General features: G+C 39.3%; 1 protein-coding gene across 9 annotated transcripts in view; it reads right to left on the bottom strand.

The window, feature by feature from the left end:
* Positions 1 to 9977: 9977 nt before the first annotated feature.
* The window catches only part of LOC137139379 (vitamin D3 receptor A), a 72396-nt gene continuing 60546 nt past the window's right edge, over positions 9978 to 21827 (bottom strand). For 6 of the 9 annotated variants that reach the window (XM_067526538.1, XM_067526542.1, XM_067526544.1 and 3 more), the window contains 4 exons: positions 20932 to 21083; positions 20135 to 20251; positions 17345 to 18564; positions 9978 to 16010 (listed from right to left, as the gene is read on the bottom strand). In XM_067526538.1, coding sequence (XP_067382639.1) covers positions 18311 to 18564; positions 20135 to 20251; positions 20932 to 21083 — 523 coding nt within the window. In that variant the 3' untranslated portion in view covers positions 9978 to 16010; positions 17345 to 18310. The other 3 variants (XM_067526540.1, XM_067526539.1, XM_067526546.1) reach the window with 3 other exon arrangements.

Genomic DNA, 21827 nt, shown 5'->3' with positions numbered 1-21827 from the left:
ACTTAAACAGTGAGGTGGATAACTAAGGTAAAGTTAACAGAACACTACTAGGAATAGGAAGTGGGGAAAAAGGGGGGCTACAAAATAAAAGTCTAAAGGGAGGAAGTGTGTCGGATCCTGACACAAACTCCCTCAGGTGAGAGCTGTCGGGTTAGTATCTCTTAACAAAAAGCCAGTGGTGTTTTTCCCTGGATAAAAAACAATTTTACGATTTTCTTTGAAGCTTAAATACAATCGGCAGAAGTAAAAAGCTGTTGTTAGGTTACAAAAGCACTACGGCACCGGTGGCTGACTTACACATAACCACCACAAAGCTTTTCATTTGTAATTGGATTTAGCACATTCACTATAAAAGCCTTACTCCTTGTAGTGACCTCATAAAGCTAGTGATCACTAGCTCCAAACTCAGCGAGGCTGTAAACACGGATTAGTGAGCAGATGAGTCTCTGTCTCTACCATAACGATGTTTAATGACCTCGACAGCTTCTGTGGTTTTTATTTATCCACTTGTTAGGAAGCGCCTCTGTCAAGATATTTAAAAGCTAAAACAAAATCACACCCGTGGAGTATTTATTAACCAATTTTATGTTGAGGAAAATCACCCATAAACTTCAGGACGAGAAAGTCAGAAGCGCAAAAATGCTGATTGATTTCTGCTTTTTCTGAGTTTGCCCTACGGCACTTTGTTATGAAGTCTTTTGCAGGTTTACGTTAGTCAAATCTGTGTCAACAGAACAATTTCTACGTCCACCTTTTTTCCCACAATGTAATCTGAGCTCAGCTGATCTCAGCACCCACCCTGCAGATTAACTTCAGAACCAGCAACAGTAGTAGTAGCAGATTGCCATTGCAGACAGCATGTAAAACACAGGTCAAACCAAGAAGTCAGAGTGGAGGAGGTTTTTTTCCTGTCCCAAAATTCCTCCCCACCCACACACACATCCTACAATGACAGCTATCACGTTCAGCTGGAAGGGGGGGGGCGGAAAAAAAAAAAAAAAAACTGCACAAGGGAAAGTGCAGAAGGGTTCTTGAAAGAGATGACAGAGATGAATCCTCCCTGCTGGAGTGGATTTCCATCCAGAAGCAGAGAGAGGAAACGGAGATAAGTGGAGGAGGAGACAGAAGCATTTGTCTAATCTGTTAAAAAATGCTTTGCATAAAGTAATTAGGTGATGTTTTTGGGGCTAATTATTATAGGAAATTACAGCGATATAAAAAATGCAGAGTGCTGTTCTATTGTGTCTAAAACAGGACCCAAATGGTTGTTTTCACATGCTCTGCCGAATGGAAAGACAGGGAACACAAAAACAAACAAACAAAGGGAAACATGAGTGATGATCTCTCCCAGCTTCGAGAGAACGGGACCCTCGGGAGGCACTCACCAATCCTTAATTCCACGTCCCAAAAAAGACTTTCCTATTTTTGCCCTGCGCTGAGATGATCCCCAGAGGGAAAGCACCCGCTCCAGGCCGTTTGCTTTTCCCGCAGATATGTCGTCCCTCAAGAAAACCCAAAATAAACATGCGAAAAACCACAGGGATAAATTTGGCTGCTTGTGCGGAAAAGCTTGGAGTCTCCGTGATTGTGCTCACACATACTTTAAAAAGAAGAAGAAGAAGAAGAAGGAGAAGAAGAAGAAGAACAAGGAGGAGGAGAAGAAGAAAGATGAGTGGAACAAACAGAGGAAAGGAGAAAGTTGGGAACAGCTGGAATTGAGTGACATAAAAACGAAAACACGGTCTGATGGGGGAAGAAGAGGACTCTATGTGAAAGTTTCAAGTATGTGTACACATGGGGAAATGGAGAACAATATTAAAATGATCAATACCCCATGTCATCTGTGAATCCTCTTTTCGAAACACATCCTGAACATGGAGGGTGACATGCACACAGAAGCCCCTCAAACAAAGCTAACAACATCTGCTTTGATAAGATTTAACTGTGGCAGAACAAAGGCTCCCTCATGTCACTTTGAGATTTCCATTACCTGTATCTGGAAAACAGAAAAGAAAAAAAAAAAAGAAAAAAGAAAAAGTCCTCCTATAAATAGATGCTCCTGCCGTGTATTTTGGAATTCCTGTTTATATGACCTCTGGTCTGCTGTAAATCTGCTTTGGAAGGAAATAAACCACATGCTGTACTACAAGGACACAAATACCATCCAGTTAAAAAAAATTAAAAAATAGCAGGCTGCACTGAATTTGTGTTTCAAACTATACGACCACAGACACAGAAAAATTTGGAAACTGAATTTAGATGATGTGAGAGTTCAGGGATGGAAGTGCTCCGCTGAGGGAAAGGAAACATAATGAGTTCTGCATTTGGTAAGTAAAGAAAAAAAAAAAAAAAGATGTTTACTGTATGGTATGAATCCCTCCATCTTTCAGCTCCACCCAAAACTTGAACTTCCTTTCCCCGTCAACAGAGCCGAATGCCAGACGACTCCGAGTGCAATCAGAGGAATGAAGTTCTGTACTGAGGCAGCAGCTCAGCAAAGTAATGTTGAAACAGATGTATGGTTTACACTGAGCTTTTTTTAATGCTTTATTATAAACAAAGAGTTTCGTTGTGCTTAAAAATTGCAGCTCTCCTCAATCGATCAATAGCTCCAACCTGTAATATTTTTGGTGAACTTCTGGGAAACTATTAGCAACCCCTATGGGACTGATGTTTGCAATGGATGAGGGCAAAATTGAGAAGATAATGAACATCCCAGCTGGAGTGACCGGGTCTAATTTTAGCAGCCGCTTGCTTATCTTGTAGAGGGATCAGCAGCGAGTTAAACACTCGAGCTCTGTACTCTGTTTATCACTACTGCTGTTTGTGAAGCAAATCATCATCGGGCAGATGTTTTCAACTCAAGGTGACTCCTACTATGATTCATGGGGCGGAAGCTAGTAGATGAACGTGTGATGAAATTTTGGATTTTTTTTTTTTTGTCACTTAAATATGGTGGTAAATGCATGTTGAGTCAGAACTTACAGAAAATCAGTAAAAGAAGCATTAATGTACTGTGTGTTCACGATGGACACATGCATTTTGTTGTCTTCCTCATTTAAACATACAGGGAGGGAATTTCAATGTGACCCAAGCCTCAGTGAACAAGAGAGCAAATATAGTTCGACTCCACTTTGACCTTGATGATGAGCAGAGTGGAATTACCACCTTTCTGACATTTCCAACTTAAAATCTGAGGAATTATGACATCGTAAAAGTAGAATTCATGGCAGAGCTGCTGTATCGGATTGCATTAGATTGTGCAGGTGGTCAGAACGTTGCGCCTGGAACAAAAATGACACCAAAACACAGGACTCTTGCTGAAATGTTACAATCCTATAGGTTTATTTGATGTGAGCAGTCAGTTCTTGCACAGTGCACTTGCACGAGCATACTAGTGCTTGGCAGACAAACTAGCTACTCCAGGTTGGGTTTGTATGAGGATTGATATGAAAACAATTAATTTACAAAATGATTTGCAAATTATTTCTTTTCAATTTTCCCAAATTAAATTCTCTACCTGCTGCTGCTGCTGCTGGTGCAACGTCTTCTGTTTTTTTTACGTTTTATTGCGGCTACACTTTGGTTCTGACTTTTTTTGGCGTATGAAGTTTCAGATTTATTTCAACCAACTGGTGAATCCTTTTGGTTTCATTGTTATGTGACCAGGAAGAGGAGAGAGAGAGAGAGAGAGAGAGAGAGAGAGAGAGAGAGAGAGAGAGAGAGAGAGAGAGAGAGAGAGAGAGAGAGAGAGAGAGAGAGAGAGAGAGAGAGAAGGATCAGGAAGAGGAGAGGAGGAGTGTCTGGGGTTTGGTCATGGTCCCTTGTGGTAATATTTAATAACAAACATTTAAAATACCACAAAAATCCTTCACCACATTCCCACGCTCTGACTGGCCAGAGCATACACACACACACATACTCACATATGTTCACATATGCATGCAACCACACACACACACACACACGCATACACTGTACATGCCTTACTGATGAGACTTTATCTGTCTCACTTGGACACGTGCTGTTCACACAAACACAGAGATGTATTTATTCACGAACCTTTCCAAAAATAAAGACACTTGAAGGGTTAAAAAAGCATTCTCAGACCCAGTGAGGCACACACACGCACGCACACACACGCACACACACACACACACAAAGATGCTTAAATGCATTTGCGTGTATTCACCCTGTTGGACTAATTTAAAGTTGTAGTTGTAAAAGCAGAACAATGTTGTGTGCGTCATTAATAGCAAAAAGCTGCACAATAGAAACGCTGAGTGAAAGTGTCAAAGGCGGCTCCGCAAGCAGCCTGAACGTAAAAGCATGTGACCTGCTGTCAAATGTCCCGATGCATGCACGCATAAACACAGGTGGGCACACGGAGGACAGACACAGGGACAAAGTGGTGCCAGAGGGCTTGTCCCAGGGAAAGAAAAGAGGTGTGTGGGTTTGTGACAGAGGCTTTGGGCTCACCGCTCTTTTCCCTCACTCCTTGTGGTTTCCACGATCACAACCCCATCGATGATTATCACCTATTAAACTGCTATTATTACAGTTATTATTACTACCCCGACTCTAGTGTGTGCGGGTATGTGTGTGTGTGTGCATTCGTTATGTCGCCAGTGGCTTTCTGACCTCGTCTCGAGGTTTGGTGATCCCTGCCAGAGATTCCTTTCCATCCCTCCCTCCCCTCAGTGTTTCACATGTGCGTCAGCAGTGTTACCACAACCTCTCTCGTCTTCTCTCTCTTTCTCGCTCCGTGACCCCAAGATCTTCCTTGTTTTAGACACACCAGCCTCTTGTTTTCACCCAGCACCTCCCTCATCTTCCTCACTCTCTCTTTTTTTATTCCTCTATGATCCATCTTCTTTTTTACTCCCTACACTGGCTCTTCCTCATTCACTTCTCTCTGCTTCCTTTGCAACAAACTTTATTTCTTTCTCTTCCTCTTCTCCGTTCAGTGTAGAACCTCTTAGTCCCCACTTCAGTTCTTGAAAAAGTCATCTGGCTCAAACGAAATCCTGTGTCCAAACTTTCAGTTTCACATTCCCAACATTTAACTGATTTTTTTTTTAAACCAGTTTAAAAAAAGTAAGACTCTTAGAAACCATTTGATCATGTTACTACAGCAATGGCCTGAAAATTAAAAGCTACAATATGCATCAAATACATCTGAAACAGTGACACTAAATAATGAAACAGACAGAGGGGTGGTCTGGGAGGGAACTACCGCCCCCCACCCCCCAAAATATGATTGGCCACCTCAGGTGCCAGAGTGACAAGGTTGTAGGTTCCTGATGTAGAACTCAAATCAGAAGCTTAAAAATCTAAATACAAATATACAAATGATGTTTTCATACAGTATGTTCACAAGTGACAATAGAATGTTTCAGTTGCAACCAGGCAGATTATCTCTGCAAACGGTGGATCGATCAGAGGGTCGATCGGTAGCGGCACAAGTTATCCAGATGACACGTCGTTTTAAAATATTCTAAACTATCTACATCTAAAATATTCCCTTGTAAATTACTTCATGTATGGATATTTCAACTGACCTTCTGGGCACAAGTCCAGGGATCATAGAGGTCAGGAAGCCCATGGGCCAGAGGGTCATAAGAAGCTGTTCACATTTCTTGTTTAAAAGACAAAAATGGACACAAAGTGACTGAAAACCAGCATAAAATAACCAAAAACCCCATTGGAGAATTACCACAAGCAGACTCAAAATGACCAAAAACAAGGGTGGGTCCATGAATCCATCACTTTGCATAGTCAAGCAGGTATAAAGGCCTGAGCAACTTAACAAGGGCCAGATTGTGGCCAGAGAACTGGGTCAGAACATCTGATGTGCTGCTCCCTGCCACAACATGCAGGACGTCTTCTGCAAAGATTTTGGTGCCGGATATTACAGGACACCTTCCCAGGGCTCATAAAGTCCCTGTCTTGGTGGGCTAGAGCTGCAACGTGTGCGGCATGTGTGGGCATCTTTTAGCTGGTTTCAAATTTAAGGCACTTTTTTTTTTTTTACTGTTGTGGCTCAGAAAGCCATTATTCTCTACCTGTTCAGCACGTAAGGGCAGACAAACAAAGTTAGCAACCAACTGGGTACTTTAGTGGAGCAGAAACAGTATTTCTGTCAGTATTTCTAGCCGAAAAAACAAGGCCGTGACCCAGATCAGTTGGCCAGAAACAGGACTCCAAAAGAATGTTATTGCAGCACCACGTGTGCTTGGGAATGTACAGTAGGTGAGCCGACACATTCGTCACAACGATATCAGACGTAAAATAGTGCGGCTCTGTGTTAAAGTCAATGCTGCATGTGTGTCTTCTGTTTCTCCGCACTTCAACAATTGCATAAAAAATATATGTAATGTAACACATTATAAATTGTGAAAGTTAACATGTCCTAAGCTGAATGTCCAGTTGACGCTCTGCTTCTTTCTCCCAGTTTTAAAGAGTACACCGTGTAATGAAAGCAGGCTATCACGAGTCTGATTAACAACAAGGAAGGGGAGGCATAAATATTAATGTAATAGTGAAGAGTCAACTCCTTCCCCATTTGTCTGCCACAACAGCTGTAGATGTCGGACACTTGGCCGCAGAAACAAGAATCTTATTCACTAACACACTCCTCCTTCATTGGAAAAACTGCACGGCGCTGGGAAATGATGATGTGAAAATGAGACAACTAAGAAATACTGGGGTTAACTCCCTTTTGGGGTTGGACCGATACACGGGGCCAATATTGTCTTTGTGCTTTGTATACTGTAAGATCCAAAAATGATGTGTGTGCCTTTTTGTATTTTATAGATTTCTATTAAAACCAGGTATTTACCAGCGCAGCTCTGTTGTTCTGATACGACGATGAGTTCCTCTTTAAATAAAGCAATGACACACAATGTCTTTTTTTTTATGTAACACAGCACAAATTCAACTAATTGTGTCACTTCTTCATGGGCCACAAATACTTATGTACCAAAACTGTATCGATCCGCCACTAAAAATAGTCCCCAATAAATTCCCTTTTTCAGACTAATTTCAGATATAATTTACATCGGCTAGGAAATTGCAGATAAGAAACATGTTTTTAAAATGGGTATTGAGTGGTAGGGATTAGAGGATAACACATTTTAGTTTATTGGACTAGGGATTAACTCCGGGCTTATCCAGGCTACTACGACCAATTATTGCTTTTAATTTACAGATAGACCAGGATTATATTATTATCATACATTATCTCATTAGGGTCCACAGCATTCATGGTTTATTCATCAGAATGTACAGACCCTTGGGGCTGGGAAAATATATGAATGGACATTTCTGGCATCCAAAAACGCAATGTGTGTCTAAAAATGAAAGAAATCTACCAATGCACATCATGTATTTTTATAAATGATTTCAGGGGCGTCAGCCAGTTTATTGAACTGAACATCGTTGTGTTTCTTGACACTGTTACAACATAGTGTAACATTCCAGTAAAGGACCTCTAAACACGTCCTCATGAGCAAGATATGACTAAGAAAAACGAGTGGTGATATCAATACCATTTAAGTGTTCACACCTCTGTCTAACTTTGTGTGTCAGAGCTGTTTCTCAACATCGCAATTATGCAGGAATGTGACTGTAGAAACATTTAGGACGCCTCACATTTCTGTCTCATCCACGACTGTAGCTCTCTTTGGATGAGCAGTGGAAGCAAGCGAGATGATGTTGAAGCAGCACACTGTTAGAGCCATCCGTTTGGCGGCCAGAGGGGAACATGGAACATGGAAGAAGCATTTATTATGCAAACCACAATGAGCGCAGAATAGGGGAAGTGTTGATGGCGGCTTCGCTGCACTTTATTTCTAGTCTGAGAACAGAGTCGGCCGATCACGAGCAGCTCTGTCAGTAACATCAGCAATTAAGGATGATCCTCACTAATCATACATCAGTCAAACCCTTGAGTAGTTTGTGTCATGAGTGGGTGGTTAAACTTTTCAGTCATTAATCACAAGAATATCAGCTTCCAAAAAAACAGCACCAACCAAACAATGAGGCCTCCTCTCATTTCAATGCTGCGGGCCGTTTTGTCCTCCCTCCGCTTCCCTCCATCCTCTGCTTCTTCACCGAGTCCACAGACCTGCATGTGAGGCATCTCCTGCAGGGTCACACGGGGGAGATGGTCCTAATCATGTTTGGATGACTCCCTTCACAGACAGGCCGAGCACTCGGTCACTCTCTAGTTTCCCAGACCTGGGTCACACAGAGGTTTGCAAATAATTCTCAAGTGTTTGTTTCATCCTGCTCAGTGGGCCGGTCGGGTGGGGCTTGTAATAACACGGGCAAATTAGGAAAGTATCGAGTTTGTCTGCAATCAAAGAGGGTTCTGGAAGGATTATTACCCTCTCAGGCATCTAAGCTTGTCAGCTCTGTTTGAATTACTCTGTATTAACACCCACCTATGCTCTGTACATCATGTCAAATAAAATGCTCTCTTTTCATCAAGGTACAGCTGATGTCTTATCGTTGGAGAGAAAACCAACAAACCATTAGAAGGAAAGCGAGCGTGGCAGCTTTTCCAAACAAAAACTGTCACTCTATTTGTTGTTGAAGGTCCAACAACTGGAATTTTTGCTGTAGTTTAAAGTACGGGAAAATATGCACAGGACAGGTCAACTTTATTACCGATGAATTTCTAACATTAAAGAGAGAGAAAATGCAATGGGACAAACTTTCTTAATAATACATCTTATTATAATCTGATGGGAGGTTTATGTTAAAATAAACAAATCATAGTTTTGGCTGCTTAACCTCAAATACTCAAATAAGTTGCTGAAGACTTTCTGGATGAAAAAGAAAAATCTTTACTAAAGTGAAAAGTTTATTTAAATTTAATGTGGATTTGAGTCAGAAGCAGTTTAACCCATGAGTGATGTTTCCCTCTTTCGTGTTTCTCAAGAAACACAGAAGAAATACAAGCCACGATTCGACAATTTGTGCAGAAGAACTATAAACTATTATTTCTTTATCTTGCCAGCTTTGGACCACATCACTCGTAAGGAACCTCTGTGATAACAGCCTGTACACTTACATGATTTGATTTTCCTTGGACAGAAAAAGAGAAATCTGTTAATTGCAGCTAAATGACAAAAAGGTTGAATCAGGATTCGGTCTGACATGGAGCAAACCCGAACCTCAATCCACTCAGTAAAATACAACAAACTGGAGGATTCCTTTCCATCAAAAGAACCTATCAAAATACGCAGATTTATTGTTTTGCACAATCATCTAGAATCCATTTAGTGACTTTAAAGTATCTAAAACTGTGGGTCTAAATATGCCATAAAACAGAAAAACCGAGGCGGTTTAGCCTGTTATCAGACCCCTTCAATCAGCTATTTATGACAACAGCATCTTAGCGCCCCCTGCTGACAAAGACCTGTTCAAAGACACTTGGTTGAGCTGTTGGATATCAAGTGTACTTAATGAAGTGGCAAGTTGTATGTCAAAGACTAAAATCTACAATTTGCCTCAAATCAAAAGAAAAGCATGGTGCTCTGTGATAATTACTGCAGACAAACTAAAGTGAATGTGTACAAAAGACTTTTATCCATTTTTAGAACCTGTGCTCACTTTGTGTCTCTCCCCATTTTGAACTTTTACACACAATGCTAGAAAGAACAACTAAGGAACACAAGTAAATAACTTCACTTGAGAGGCATGAGTAGAGTACAGACAATGTCATTTAAATATTTCAATAATGGGTTTTTTTGGAAAAGGTTTTTGTTGAGACTGACAGTTTTTAATAGAAATACTTTCTACAAGGAGGTAAAGTCTCAAAATTGATGTTCTTTCAATTATTAGTAGTTTCCATCATCGCATAGTAATGTGATTTATCGACTATTAGGATCTACGTGAAATTCCATTTGTCTGCTCTACCGAAAACAAACAAACAAAAAAAGGCAAAAACAAAATGGCAACACGAGGGATGTTTTGCATCATTATGTACAGCTGTTTTATTTATGATTTCCCCAAAACATTATCAGTATTTTATTACATAAAATGCATGTAATCAAAGTACAATGATCAACTTCAAAGATAAGAAGAGCAAAAAGGAAAAAAAAAGAACAGGCGGTGAAGAGAAACATTGGTTACTGTCTGTATAACACTAAATCTTTTTAAATAGAGCTATTGATGACGTCATCAACAGCGATGCCATGGCAACTGTTGAAAAGACAAGTTTCTAGTAGAAGCACTGTGTTCTGGTGTGATTACTGCATGGCGGTGTGCATGTGCATGGTGAGCTAAAGGGAACTTATCTTGGGACTCAGCTGAGATCAACTACAATTTAAAACTTTTTGTTTTTGATTCTTCTGATAATGATGACAACATTGTACGCTATGGGAGGCAGCAGTCGGTTGGACCTTCCTAAAAGAATAAGCATAAATTAAACCAAACTACATAAAATAAAGAAATTTCATTAGACTGGTGCACCTGCACAGCCAGGCTTTACAATAAACAAATGTCATGTCACATTAACTAAGGGGTATAAAAAGGGAATTTAGACAAAAGAATAACCAGCACAAAAACATAAGATGTAGTTCGACCTGGTCAAATGTGCCTCCCATGAAAAAGCTACTGTTAAAAAAAATAAAAATAATAAAATCTTTTAATCTGTGGATATGAAGGGGAGAAAGAAAAACATCTTTAAAAACTCAATGAGACTGTCTTACATCAGTAATACAAAGACAAATTGTCCTGTATTCTTTTTAAAACCCCTGATATCGTCCCAAAATAAGGCTGTGGGTTCTAGGCACACCAAGGTACAACTGAGCTGAACAATATGTGCATTTATGTTTTTATTAAAGACACAAAACTTTCCATATGTACTGGATGAATTAATATCTAATTTAATTCTAAAGTCCTGGCTAGCCCAGGTCTTACTATGGAGATTAGTTTAAAAAAAAAAAAAAAAACAAAAACCAACGAACAACAACAAAAAAAAAGATGATAAACAATTATTTGACTTTTGCAGAGCATTCAGAGACAAAAACACGAGTGCATCATTGGCAAAAACTGCTGGTGAGGGATAAAGAAGTGCACACAAGTGTGCATTGTGGGTGTGTGTGTGTTGCATTCAGTGTGTCTTTTCTGTGTCATTGAGTTTAAGTGTACGTCTGTGAGTGCAGCTGTTTAAGTGCGTGCGTTTATGAGCAAGCGCATATTTAAAGAGGTAGCAGAGAAATGCAATCAGAGCAACGGAGTCTCTTTTTTTTTGAATGAAAACCATCCATCTGTCATGACAGTAGAAAAAAACAAAAACAATGTTTAATACAAGCCACATATCTTAGGTGAGTCTGTGAAAAATATCTAAAATTCAATGTTCAGCCTGATCAAATTTCTTATACGTCTTTTTGTTTCAAATTACTTTTTCCTGGATTATATTACCAATTAGGCCATATTAGGACATGTGCAACTCAAATTCTGGTATTTCTTCGTTTTCCATCCAAAGGGCACAATTGCCTATTTCAATACCAAATACATGTAAGACCTGAATAATTTCAATATGCAAACTACCCAAAGCTGTTGGTAATAACTGTGAAGAGCCTTCACTCCCACTTGTGAACGGGATCCCAATGTTACAAACCCTTACCAGACATTTAGGGAAAGCTCACAGCAAGAGACAAACACACAAAGGAAACCCACAATATGACTGCAAAGGTAGCTTATTAGTGTTAATGTCCAGGATGCAGCACTTCTTTCTTTTTCTTTTTGGATGGATTTTGGATGTTAGGACAAAGCAGTTACAACTCATCCCACGTCTCTGAAGGGTTGGGTAAAGCTGAAAGCATTCGCATAAGTTTGAGAAAGAGGTTTTGAAAAGCACTGCAGGAAGAAGCCCAGAGAGCAACTGGCAGATCTGTGGAGTCTCAAACAATCACAACAAACAGATCCTCAGGAGAAATCAGGTGGCATTTAGTTTAGTAGCATCAAAGCTACTGTTGTTTTGATTCAGAATTTCCTTTTGATTTAAAAATATAATAAACTTTTATATTGCGCCAATTCACAACGAAACCATCTCAAGTAACTTTAAATAATAAACAGATTTATAGGGAAACCCCATCAAATCCCAGTTTAAGCAAGGACTAGGTGACGGTGGGGAGGAAAAACTCCCTTTGACAGATGAAACCTCAGACGGGAATCTGCCTTGACTGGTTAAGGGGAGTAAAAGGCAGAGGAAATAAAGAGAGCAGCAAACAAAACACTGGGCAGGTTGGGTCAGTAACACCTGCAAATAAATACCTGCAGAAAGTTAGAGACACAGGGGAAGAAGCACAACTATGGGAGGAAGCAGATACACATTACTGTCATCAGATCCTTAAATCCTTCAAAATCTGCTTTGATACCACTTTTACTTTTATTGCTCTGGTCTGTTTTACTTTCCTACTGAGAGATACAGTAAATGAGAAGGTTAATACTATCTTTTCCCATCTGTATATTAAAGTAAAGCCAGCTCCAGTTCACAAACTCTAGGTCAGCAACTAAACTAGACTGGCAACAAAGTTGTTCCACAAAGAACCTGCAATTGTCTCGGAAATAATAAGTGACGGAAGTAATAAAAAATATTGAATAATTATTCAAATACATTGGACTTTGATTTTTGAAATAAGTGACTATTTTAAATAACACGATGACCAAAGTGACAACTTTTGTCCCATTTAAATAAAATAAGTGACAATTATGCTAATTACAAATGATTTTAACATGTCACATAACCAAATTACATATTGTATTTTCTAAAATCTTTCAGGGCTACTTAGATTTGCTGCGTTAAATAACATTAAAAGATTGTGCTAATTTAAAATTGGTAATTGATTTTAATTAGTTATTTTTTCTTTTAATCATTTTGTCAGTTTCAAGTTTTCCCTGCCTCACAGTGCATCTAAAGCAAATTAACATTAACATCTTGTATTGTTTAGTGTAAAGAGTAAAATGAAATTAAGACAATCATCTTATTTGGGTTACACATACAGAATAGGTAATAAGGATTTCCTCATACAGAGTCAAAATAAAGAATACAAACTTGCTTTTTGCAGATTTTGCTACTTTTTCTTAAATGGGGACACAATAATGCACGATGACAAAGTGAAAATATAATTTTAAAGCATTTTGCAAAGTAATTAAACTGTAACCTTGCCTTTTTGTGCATAGATTGATCGGAAAAAATGCTTTTTTTATATACTGCAAATAAGATTTACAATATATTAAAATGTCTTAAATGTTAAAAGGGTCTAAATACTTTTTGTCGTGACTGTAACTCTCTGTAAGAAAGCAAATAACCTCAAAAAAAGTTTGGATCTTTGTCACAAAGGAATAAAAGGAATTTGGGCACTTTAGACTGGCGTGTGAAAGTAGATGACTTGTATCCGAGCAAAACGTTTAACATGCATTTAAAAACTTCATTGGTGGAGCGAAGCTAAAGAGGCCTGTTATTCACTGACCGTAGGCTGATCTGCAGGCTTATACTGAGAATTGAGGTAAAAAAAGAAAGTCGTCCAGCATTTCAAAAGAGATGAGATAAATGGGAATATACAGTATATATACACACAAACCCTTCTAAAATTAGTGTTAAGATTAAAAAAAGAATGCTTCATAATAAACACAATCATGCTGTGTCAATATATATATATATATATATATATATATATATATATATCTCGATATAGATACATAGATATTTATATAGACAGAAGGGAAGAGGTAGTATGTTTGGTTAAACGTAGCGCCAAAGCGTAGCGGCACGTCATCTGTTTGCAGTGACAGAGACAGAGAGAGACAAGAGATGAGGACCAAGTGGGAAAAGCGTAAAAACATGGAGACAGTTAACAGTTAACACTGGGATCCACTCGTATACTGACTGGTCTACTGGCAACAGAATTCTAGTGGACAACGTTCTTCATACAACAACTGGCAACTAGATTACTATGGTTATGTAACAACACTGCAAAGACAGATGAGAGAGCTGTAGTGTATGTTGTTTGTGTGTGTGTGTGTGTGGTTATGTTTGGTTCCCTTAGAGGCTATTGTAAAAGTCATCCTGTGAATAACTGAGGTATTTGTCATATGTTTCCAGCTGAGTGAAGTTTCTGTAAGTAAGGCTATTGAGGTGAAGCTGCTGACCTGGGTTGGGGACGGGGGTGAGTGGGGAGAGACCTCAGTGTTGTTTGGGTCCATTTGAGTTCTAATGGCTTCTGGCATTGGCAAGTATCCTCGTGTTAACCATTATTCTATAAATGTTAAGCCAGGTCTGTCTTGCAGGCATAACATTCTCTATATACAAGCCAAAACTTAACCACTAATAATGGAAATTAAAAAATTATCCACAAAATGTAAATCAGCAGCATAGCAAACTTAAAGAACGTGTGTCTCAGAACCCTTAAAACTGAACGGACTCTCACCACATCACCCTGTCTTGCATTCCTTATCAAACAGATGATGTAGGTGTTGATGTTGTATGTAAAGAGTCTTTTTTTTTTGTTTCATATAACAAATATTAAAAATCTCAAGAGCTGCAATGCGAGACACTGAATAGTGAGAAAGGTAATGTCACACTTTGGGTTTAGGAGGCGACATCGCGTCAGTCACTGCACACTGCCTGTACAGCCAAATCCTTAAATCTCCTATGCTCTTCTGTACAGATTCTACACACAGTCTTCTCAATGCCCATGTCTTCTGTCAAAAGAGGAACAGGACAAAGGGGGCATTTCTGCATTGTAATTTTCACAGTAAAGTGACACGTCCAATCCCGCAGCAGCTGTTTCCCCATCAGCTCTTGGTGCACCACAGTTTTTCCAAAAGCAGAGCAAGACTGTCTGCTAAGTTAAAGCTATGAAGAGTAATTCTGCTGTAACTGGCTACTGCAGAAGAAGAGGCGGTTAGATGGTTGGGTGACAAATGAAGAGGCACGTCCTTACTGTAGCTGTGACAGTTTGCCACTGGCTAAATCCGGTGTCAGTCAGTCAGTCAGTTGAGGCAGTGTTAGCTTATGATCACTTGATTGTGTTTGACATCTTACTCCTGGAAAAAGCAGATGAAGGGTTTTTATACAGAGCTGAGGACTGCCTTTCCACTGATGATGAAACAACAGCAACAACAACAAAAAAAGCTCCTATGTGTTTGTTACAGCTCCAGGTATAACACAGCTGCACTGACATGTCTTTTTTTTTTTTTTCTTTTTAAATTCCACTAGGAAGAGGGGGGTAGAAAGTGTATCTTCTCTGTCCAAGCAAAAAGGCAAAGCCACATCGTTAGTTAAAAAGGGCTCTTCCATATTCACTCAGTTGAAGTCAAGCAAACTGACCCACATGAAAACTGACAATCTTGAAAGGAGCAAAACAAAACGGACAAAAACATATCTTAACCAAATTATTATGGATACAATGTATAACTGCCAAAAGCTTATAGACTGACTTTTGCAAAGAGGAGAGAGAGAGAAAATGGCGTACATCCATAACCTTGCAATGGACAGAGAGGACACGTCCTGCGATACCATGCCGAGTGGCCGGGCGCCTTTGAAAAGGCCGTCGGAGAAGTACTGTAAGGATGTTCACACTGATGCTGTGTGTGCGTCGACGGTGCATCAGACTGCAGCCAGTTGGAATGCTCAACACAATCGCCACTGGGAATGTTCAGTCACGTGAAGCCTTTCGAGTCCCATCACTACACTGTTCAGCAGAAGCATCGTCCAAAGACAGGGGGACAGTTAAACATGCCTAGGTGGTGTCTAGATGGTGTTTCAAGCATGCTGGTCTGTGACTCCTGCTCCTGTCTGTGAAAAACTTCAAGTCAGTATTTTGTTCTTATGACACCGGTCTAATCTGTCTTTTCGAACACTGGATGACAACAGTTTCAGTCAAAATGTTAGCTTGCAAACAACTATACCCCGATCCAACAATCTTCTTTAGTGCTCCCTGAAACAACTCAGCAATTCCACTAGGGTTGCCACCTCTGTCCATGATCAGCTGTATACGAAAAAAAAAAATAAAATAAAATGTCCATCTTCTAATTGCATATAGTGCTGTATCGACCGAGCATCTTGCTATGAACAAGAGGATTCTTTTAGTATTTGCCTACAATAAATCTCTAACTATGTACAGACTTAGCAAGTGGTATTTACAAGGTTTGTCCACAAGGGGGTGATCCAGGCCTGCATGAGGGGAGAGCATGCACTGTGTCAACAGAAATGTGATATGATATGTAGTGAAACCTCGCTTATAAGGCTGGTGTTGAAATTAGATAAATGTGACAAAACAGTATGAAGCAGATTCAAAATTTTGTATAAAAAAACTGTCTCGTTTTTAAGATTATCTGAATGATTCATTTCAAAAAACGCTATTTACGTTGCATTGTTTGACTATTGTATATTGCTACAATCTACAGAATATAAGAAAAAGCATTATTTATTATTCTATTTAATAGAATTGATGAAAGTATTTTTATATGTAACCATTTCATGGTTTGTCAACTTTAACAACTATCTCAAATGCATTATACGATTATTTCTATTAAACCATTTCATATGTTTTTGATTGAGCAAATAAGCTTGGGAATGACAAACAGGTAGTAATGCTCACTTTAAACTTTTAGCTTCCTTATACTGTTATTTAGTATGACTAGAAATCACAGTGATACCTAGAGCTTAAAAAAAAAAACACAATCTCCGTCTTGTGATTGTAAGCTTACGCCACACACACTCTAAACACCAAGTACAACATTATCAGACAAACTTTTCCCTGAGGCAACAGCCAGTAGTTGGTTTCTGCCCAACTAACCAGCTCTAACTGTCTTAGCAGCAATCTAACCAGCCAAACAAATATTTTTGGATAATCATAATCCACAAAACATGACATTGTGTTTGCGTATGTCAGTCTACAAGCTTCACAGGTCCAACAGAGAAGTGCCTTCCTGCACTTAACCCTCAGCCAGAGCCTGTACACAAACCCCCTTGTGGTACATTAATTTTATCATTTAATGTATACACATCACAAAAATAGAAAGGCTCCTCACACACTCCTCAGCTCTTTCTTATGTGTGTACATTAATATTTTAAATGTACACACACAACAAAGAAGGAGCCTTAAAATCCTCTACTTTACACAACATTATTTGCTTCCAATGAAGCAACTATGTTTTGCTCTCTTAAATACATCTAATTATGGTTAGAATATATATATATATATATATATATATATATATATATATATATATATATATATATATATATATATATATATATATATATATATATATATTCAGCTTATATGAATTATTTATATTTATTTAGAATTATACATACATTCTTGCCTTGAGAAATTCCCTTTTGTCAGGGAATTTTATCCGCACTTTCCTCCATTTCCAACCTCCTTTATTCATTCCTCCACACCTTTCTCTTCTCACACCTTTCATCCCACCATTTGTATACTGTATCCTTCCTTTTTAAAACTGTTTCCGGACTTCATCTAACCGTCTGAAACTTGCACTTACACAGATACACAGGGTTAAAAAGGAACACACACTTTGCAACAAGTATTTCCGTTCCATTATTGTAAGCTTGCTCATGTCTGATTATGTTGATGTTTAATAAGTATATTTGGATGCCTTTGCTGTCAACCAGCTAAATAATCAATAGCTGTAGCAATCTAATCATATGATAGTAACACTGCTAGAAATATATGTGTACCTCACAAGCGCTAGCATAGTTAATAAATGCAAGCCTGTGTATCTTACGTAATGATAATGTGAACATGAAGCGATGGTATGAGGATGGTAAGAATAATGTGACAGTTACATCCATCAGGCTGTCTCCACTGTAAAAAAATGGCAGGAATCTAAACTGATGTCCATGGGGAAAGGTGGTGATGACAAAAGGCAAATCTGGTGTTTCTGGTGTGGAGAGGATCAAGATTTCCATCTGCTCCAGATGTCTATATATCAGAACATCTGTATGATGTCATGAAATGAAATGCAGTAATGTCTGTGAACTCTTTGCAAGTGCTGCAGAAATCTGCAGCCTAATTAGGCGTCTTAAATCCATAAATCCCGAGGTCCAGGCTCCATGAGGTCAAGAGAAGGGGGAGGATGGGCAAATGAAGAAGAGGTGGTGGTTACTGTCTAACTACAGTATCTAAATATACATCTGTCTCCCACACATCCAGGATTGTATGAGGGCTGGGGGTTTCTTGGGGAAAAAGGTGGTAAAGTTTGGTTAATCATCCTGTATGTGACGACGTTGTTTATGTATACGCAAGTGCCTTGTCCTCTGCTATGACACCTCACTGCCAAACACTTCCAGCACCAGCGGGGTGAGCTGCATGCTGTGCTCAGGCTGGAAGGAGAGTGAGCGGTACTGCTTGGAGTGTTCCTCGTTGAGGCTACGCAGGTCAGCCAGCTTCTGGATCATCTTGGCGTAGAGCAGGCGTCCGCCCGGGTGGTGTACCCGGATGTAGGCCTGCAGCACGTCTGACAGACGATCCTGAAGCTGTTCAATGCGGGCGTGGTCTTGGACACCAGGACGATCTGTCATTGGAGAAAAGAGAGGGTGGAGATTTGGAGTACGTGCGTGCCCATAATGATGGGGGTCACAGAGCAGAGGACAGTAAAGCAGAGCCAGGGAATGGAGGGGACATTGTGAAGGGTGGGTAAATGAACAGAAAGAAAGGGAGAAGGTCAATCCGAGCAGTTTGTTGTTTTGTTTTCCAATGTTGCCACAGATAAATGCTAAAATTTAACATTGTGTGTGCCAATCATGTGTATTGATTTGTTCACTTACACTAAATGTAAGAGAGTTTCCATAGTCCCTTTTTAAATAAATCCCCCAGCATGTGCTTTATTTTGATATTGTCTGGCAACATTAAACATGTACGGTCATGTACAGTTTCAGCATAAAACAATAAATGCATCCCTACTAACTGTTTTGCTCCCATTTGGTTGATGCTATGAATCCAGCATTTTGTAAAGTGTTCTTTTTTCTGTCAACTCTTTGAAGCCATACACTGTCACAGTTTTATTTACATGATTTTCACTTGGTCATTACCTTTGTAGTGTTGGAGTTATTAGTAAGTATGCATGAATAATGTCCACAGTGTTGACAGGGATTATACAGATACAAATCCTTAGGCTTTGAGCCCACTACAAAAATCTGTTACAGTTAACATCGTAACTGTGCTCAGAGAGAATAAATCAATGGATCAGTTTTAATAATGGAGCGAATGTCTCAACATGATTACAGTGGCAAGTTATAGGACAGGTTTTTGGATGTTCATATTGCGGTGCAAAAAACACTGATACACAAACTCCATTGCTGAGGGCCTTTTTGTGGGGACTTTGCATGTTCTTCTAGTGCTTGCGTGGGTTTCTGCCGGCTTCCTCCCACAGGAAGACATGGATGTTAGGTTAATTGGTGACTGTAAATTGGCAGTGGGCGTAAATGAGCCTGAATGGTAGGCTGGCACTGTCACCTGTTGAGGGTGTATCTTGCTGTTTGAGAATGGAATAAAGTTAAAATAATGGAAAGAGTAAATGTACATATTGCTGTCGCTCTAAGAGTCTATTGATGCTCTGCTGACTGAGAATGACGCATCAATTCATTCAAAGAGTTAAAGGGGGAAAAGGTCTTTCCTCATTTTATTCTTAAAAACTTTCAGAGCACAGTGGAACATCCTTCAAGTAGAAGGATATTTAGAGGAGCTATATCATATTTATTAAAACTCTTTAGCACCGTGTTAAATAGTGGAAACACCTTTAATGTGTTTTGATAGTCAGAGAGTCTGAATAATGTACTCTTGAAGTGGCCTTGGTGCTTGAGGGCCTCATTCAGTGAATATGTTCAACTGTTTTTAACCTGGCACTGGAAGCTTTAATATGTTGAACAGAATGTTGTGTCCTCCATCAAGAGCTTTTTTCAGGTGTTACACACTAACCAATTAGGTTGATCTAGCTCAAACGCAAAACAAACACCAATGAGAGATGACTCACAACACTCATATACTTTGATGATGCTGTTACAAGTCGGTCAACCTACTTTTATTGGTTCAGCTGTAAATACGACTACGCTACAAGAACACATAAATACAAACACGACCAGTACCTGGGGAGAGCAGGCAGATTGCCATGAGCAGCACGTGTTCTTCCTCGTGCAAGTTGAGTTTCTTCAGACCAACCTGGAACTTCACCAGCGGCTCCAACAGCTCCAGAGTGTGACCAGCTATGGAAGGCAACACAAACATTACCATCTTCTTGCACTGAAGCTGTGGAATGTATATTGTGCTTTTCTACTAACTTAACATTGAAAACAAACTTAATATAGCAGCATGCTTCAAATAAGAATTATTGCTCTCTACTTGTATTTACTGTCTACACTGCGGACAGAAAACACTACTTTGTGTCCTTCATGTGTGAGTGAATAAGCAGTGAGTTTGTGTTTGTGGTAGCTTTATTGCTTTCACCAAAACATCTTGAGTGAAAACCTCATAGTAATGTGCAAGTGTTTGAAGAAGCACAGTGTGTGGGCGATTCATTTAAGTCTCTTATATAAGGTAAAGGAAACACAATCACAGCTGTGTCTTCAGCTGCAACAACAAAATCTTTTCTCTACGCGCGAGTGCGTGTACTCCCGTGTAGAGTAAGGTTTCATCAATGGAGTGCTTGATGTTGCAGTCTTAAAAGGAAGCTGCCAGCCCACTGCGTAAACGAGGAAGAGGAGGAGTATGCGCACTGAGAGGATATGTGATCAATAAGCAAAGTCTGACAAGCTGAGTGAGAGCAGTGTGTAGTTCAAACATGCAGTGTCTCTGTATGTACTGCAGTTAAAATCATGAAACACGGCATCAAACACAGCATCTGATTCTGTTTTGTGATTTTCCTCGACACTGAGATGCGACTAACCTTTTGTGACGTCATTGATGCAGTATTTGAAGTCAGGTCCTCCGCAACTCCAGGACATGTCCTCCAGACTGAAAGACTGGTTGGAACGCAGCATGATAATTTCAATGGCACTTGACTTTAACAGAGCGATCTGGTCCTCCGCTGTCAGCTCCCTGGAAAAAGCACACAGAGTCACCGATGACGTATGAATTACTGAATAATTGTTTACATTTAGCCAAAAGCAACGTCAGGTAAGAGCATCCTCCCACATACAAGTAGGATGTCTGTATTTACTTCAGGTTCAATTTATTCAGTCTCATTTGTGATTATTTTTTATTTTTTTAACTTATGGGATGACAACTTCTGTACTGTATAAACTTGTCAAAAACTAGACCCTTTTTTGTAGTAATTTACTAATCATCTGCTTGACTGTTTATTGGCCTCAAACTTCCTCATATCTCTTCTCTCATTTAAATAATCTAACAATAATAAGCACTGCCTTAAACAATCCATATGTACATACGAACCTCGGCAGGAATACTTATCAGGAATAATTATCTGGTGATTCATGTGATTGTTTCCAAAGTGTTTAGGTTGTCTGTGGGTGTTGCTGATTGTGAGTGATTGATGATGATGATGATGATATCAGACTTCCTGATTTATTAAAGTTTGTAACTACACATTTTTGTTGGAGCTGCAAACTCACTGTAAATTTTACAGATAAATAGTTATTACCTAATATTAGCTGATCACACACAGTGTGACTGAATTGTTTGTGAATGGTAAATAAATATCAGGATAATTTTGTACAGAAAAGTGTACACACAAATTTTTTTATCATCAAAAAATGTATATTCTCAAATATCAACCTAAAAAGACCAAGTATAAGTTTGGCTATATGAGTATGAAGTAGGAAC

The sequence above is a fragment of the Channa argus genome, chromosome 13, assembly GCF_033026475.1.
Source record: "Channa argus isolate prfri chromosome 13, Channa argus male v1.0, whole genome shotgun sequence".
In the NCBI taxonomy this organism is placed as follows: domain Eukaryota; kingdom Metazoa; phylum Chordata; class Actinopteri; order Anabantiformes; family Channidae; genus Channa; species Channa argus.
The sequence above is the reverse complement of the archived record's forward strand: the minus strand, read 5'-3'. Positions and strand labels throughout refer to the sequence as shown.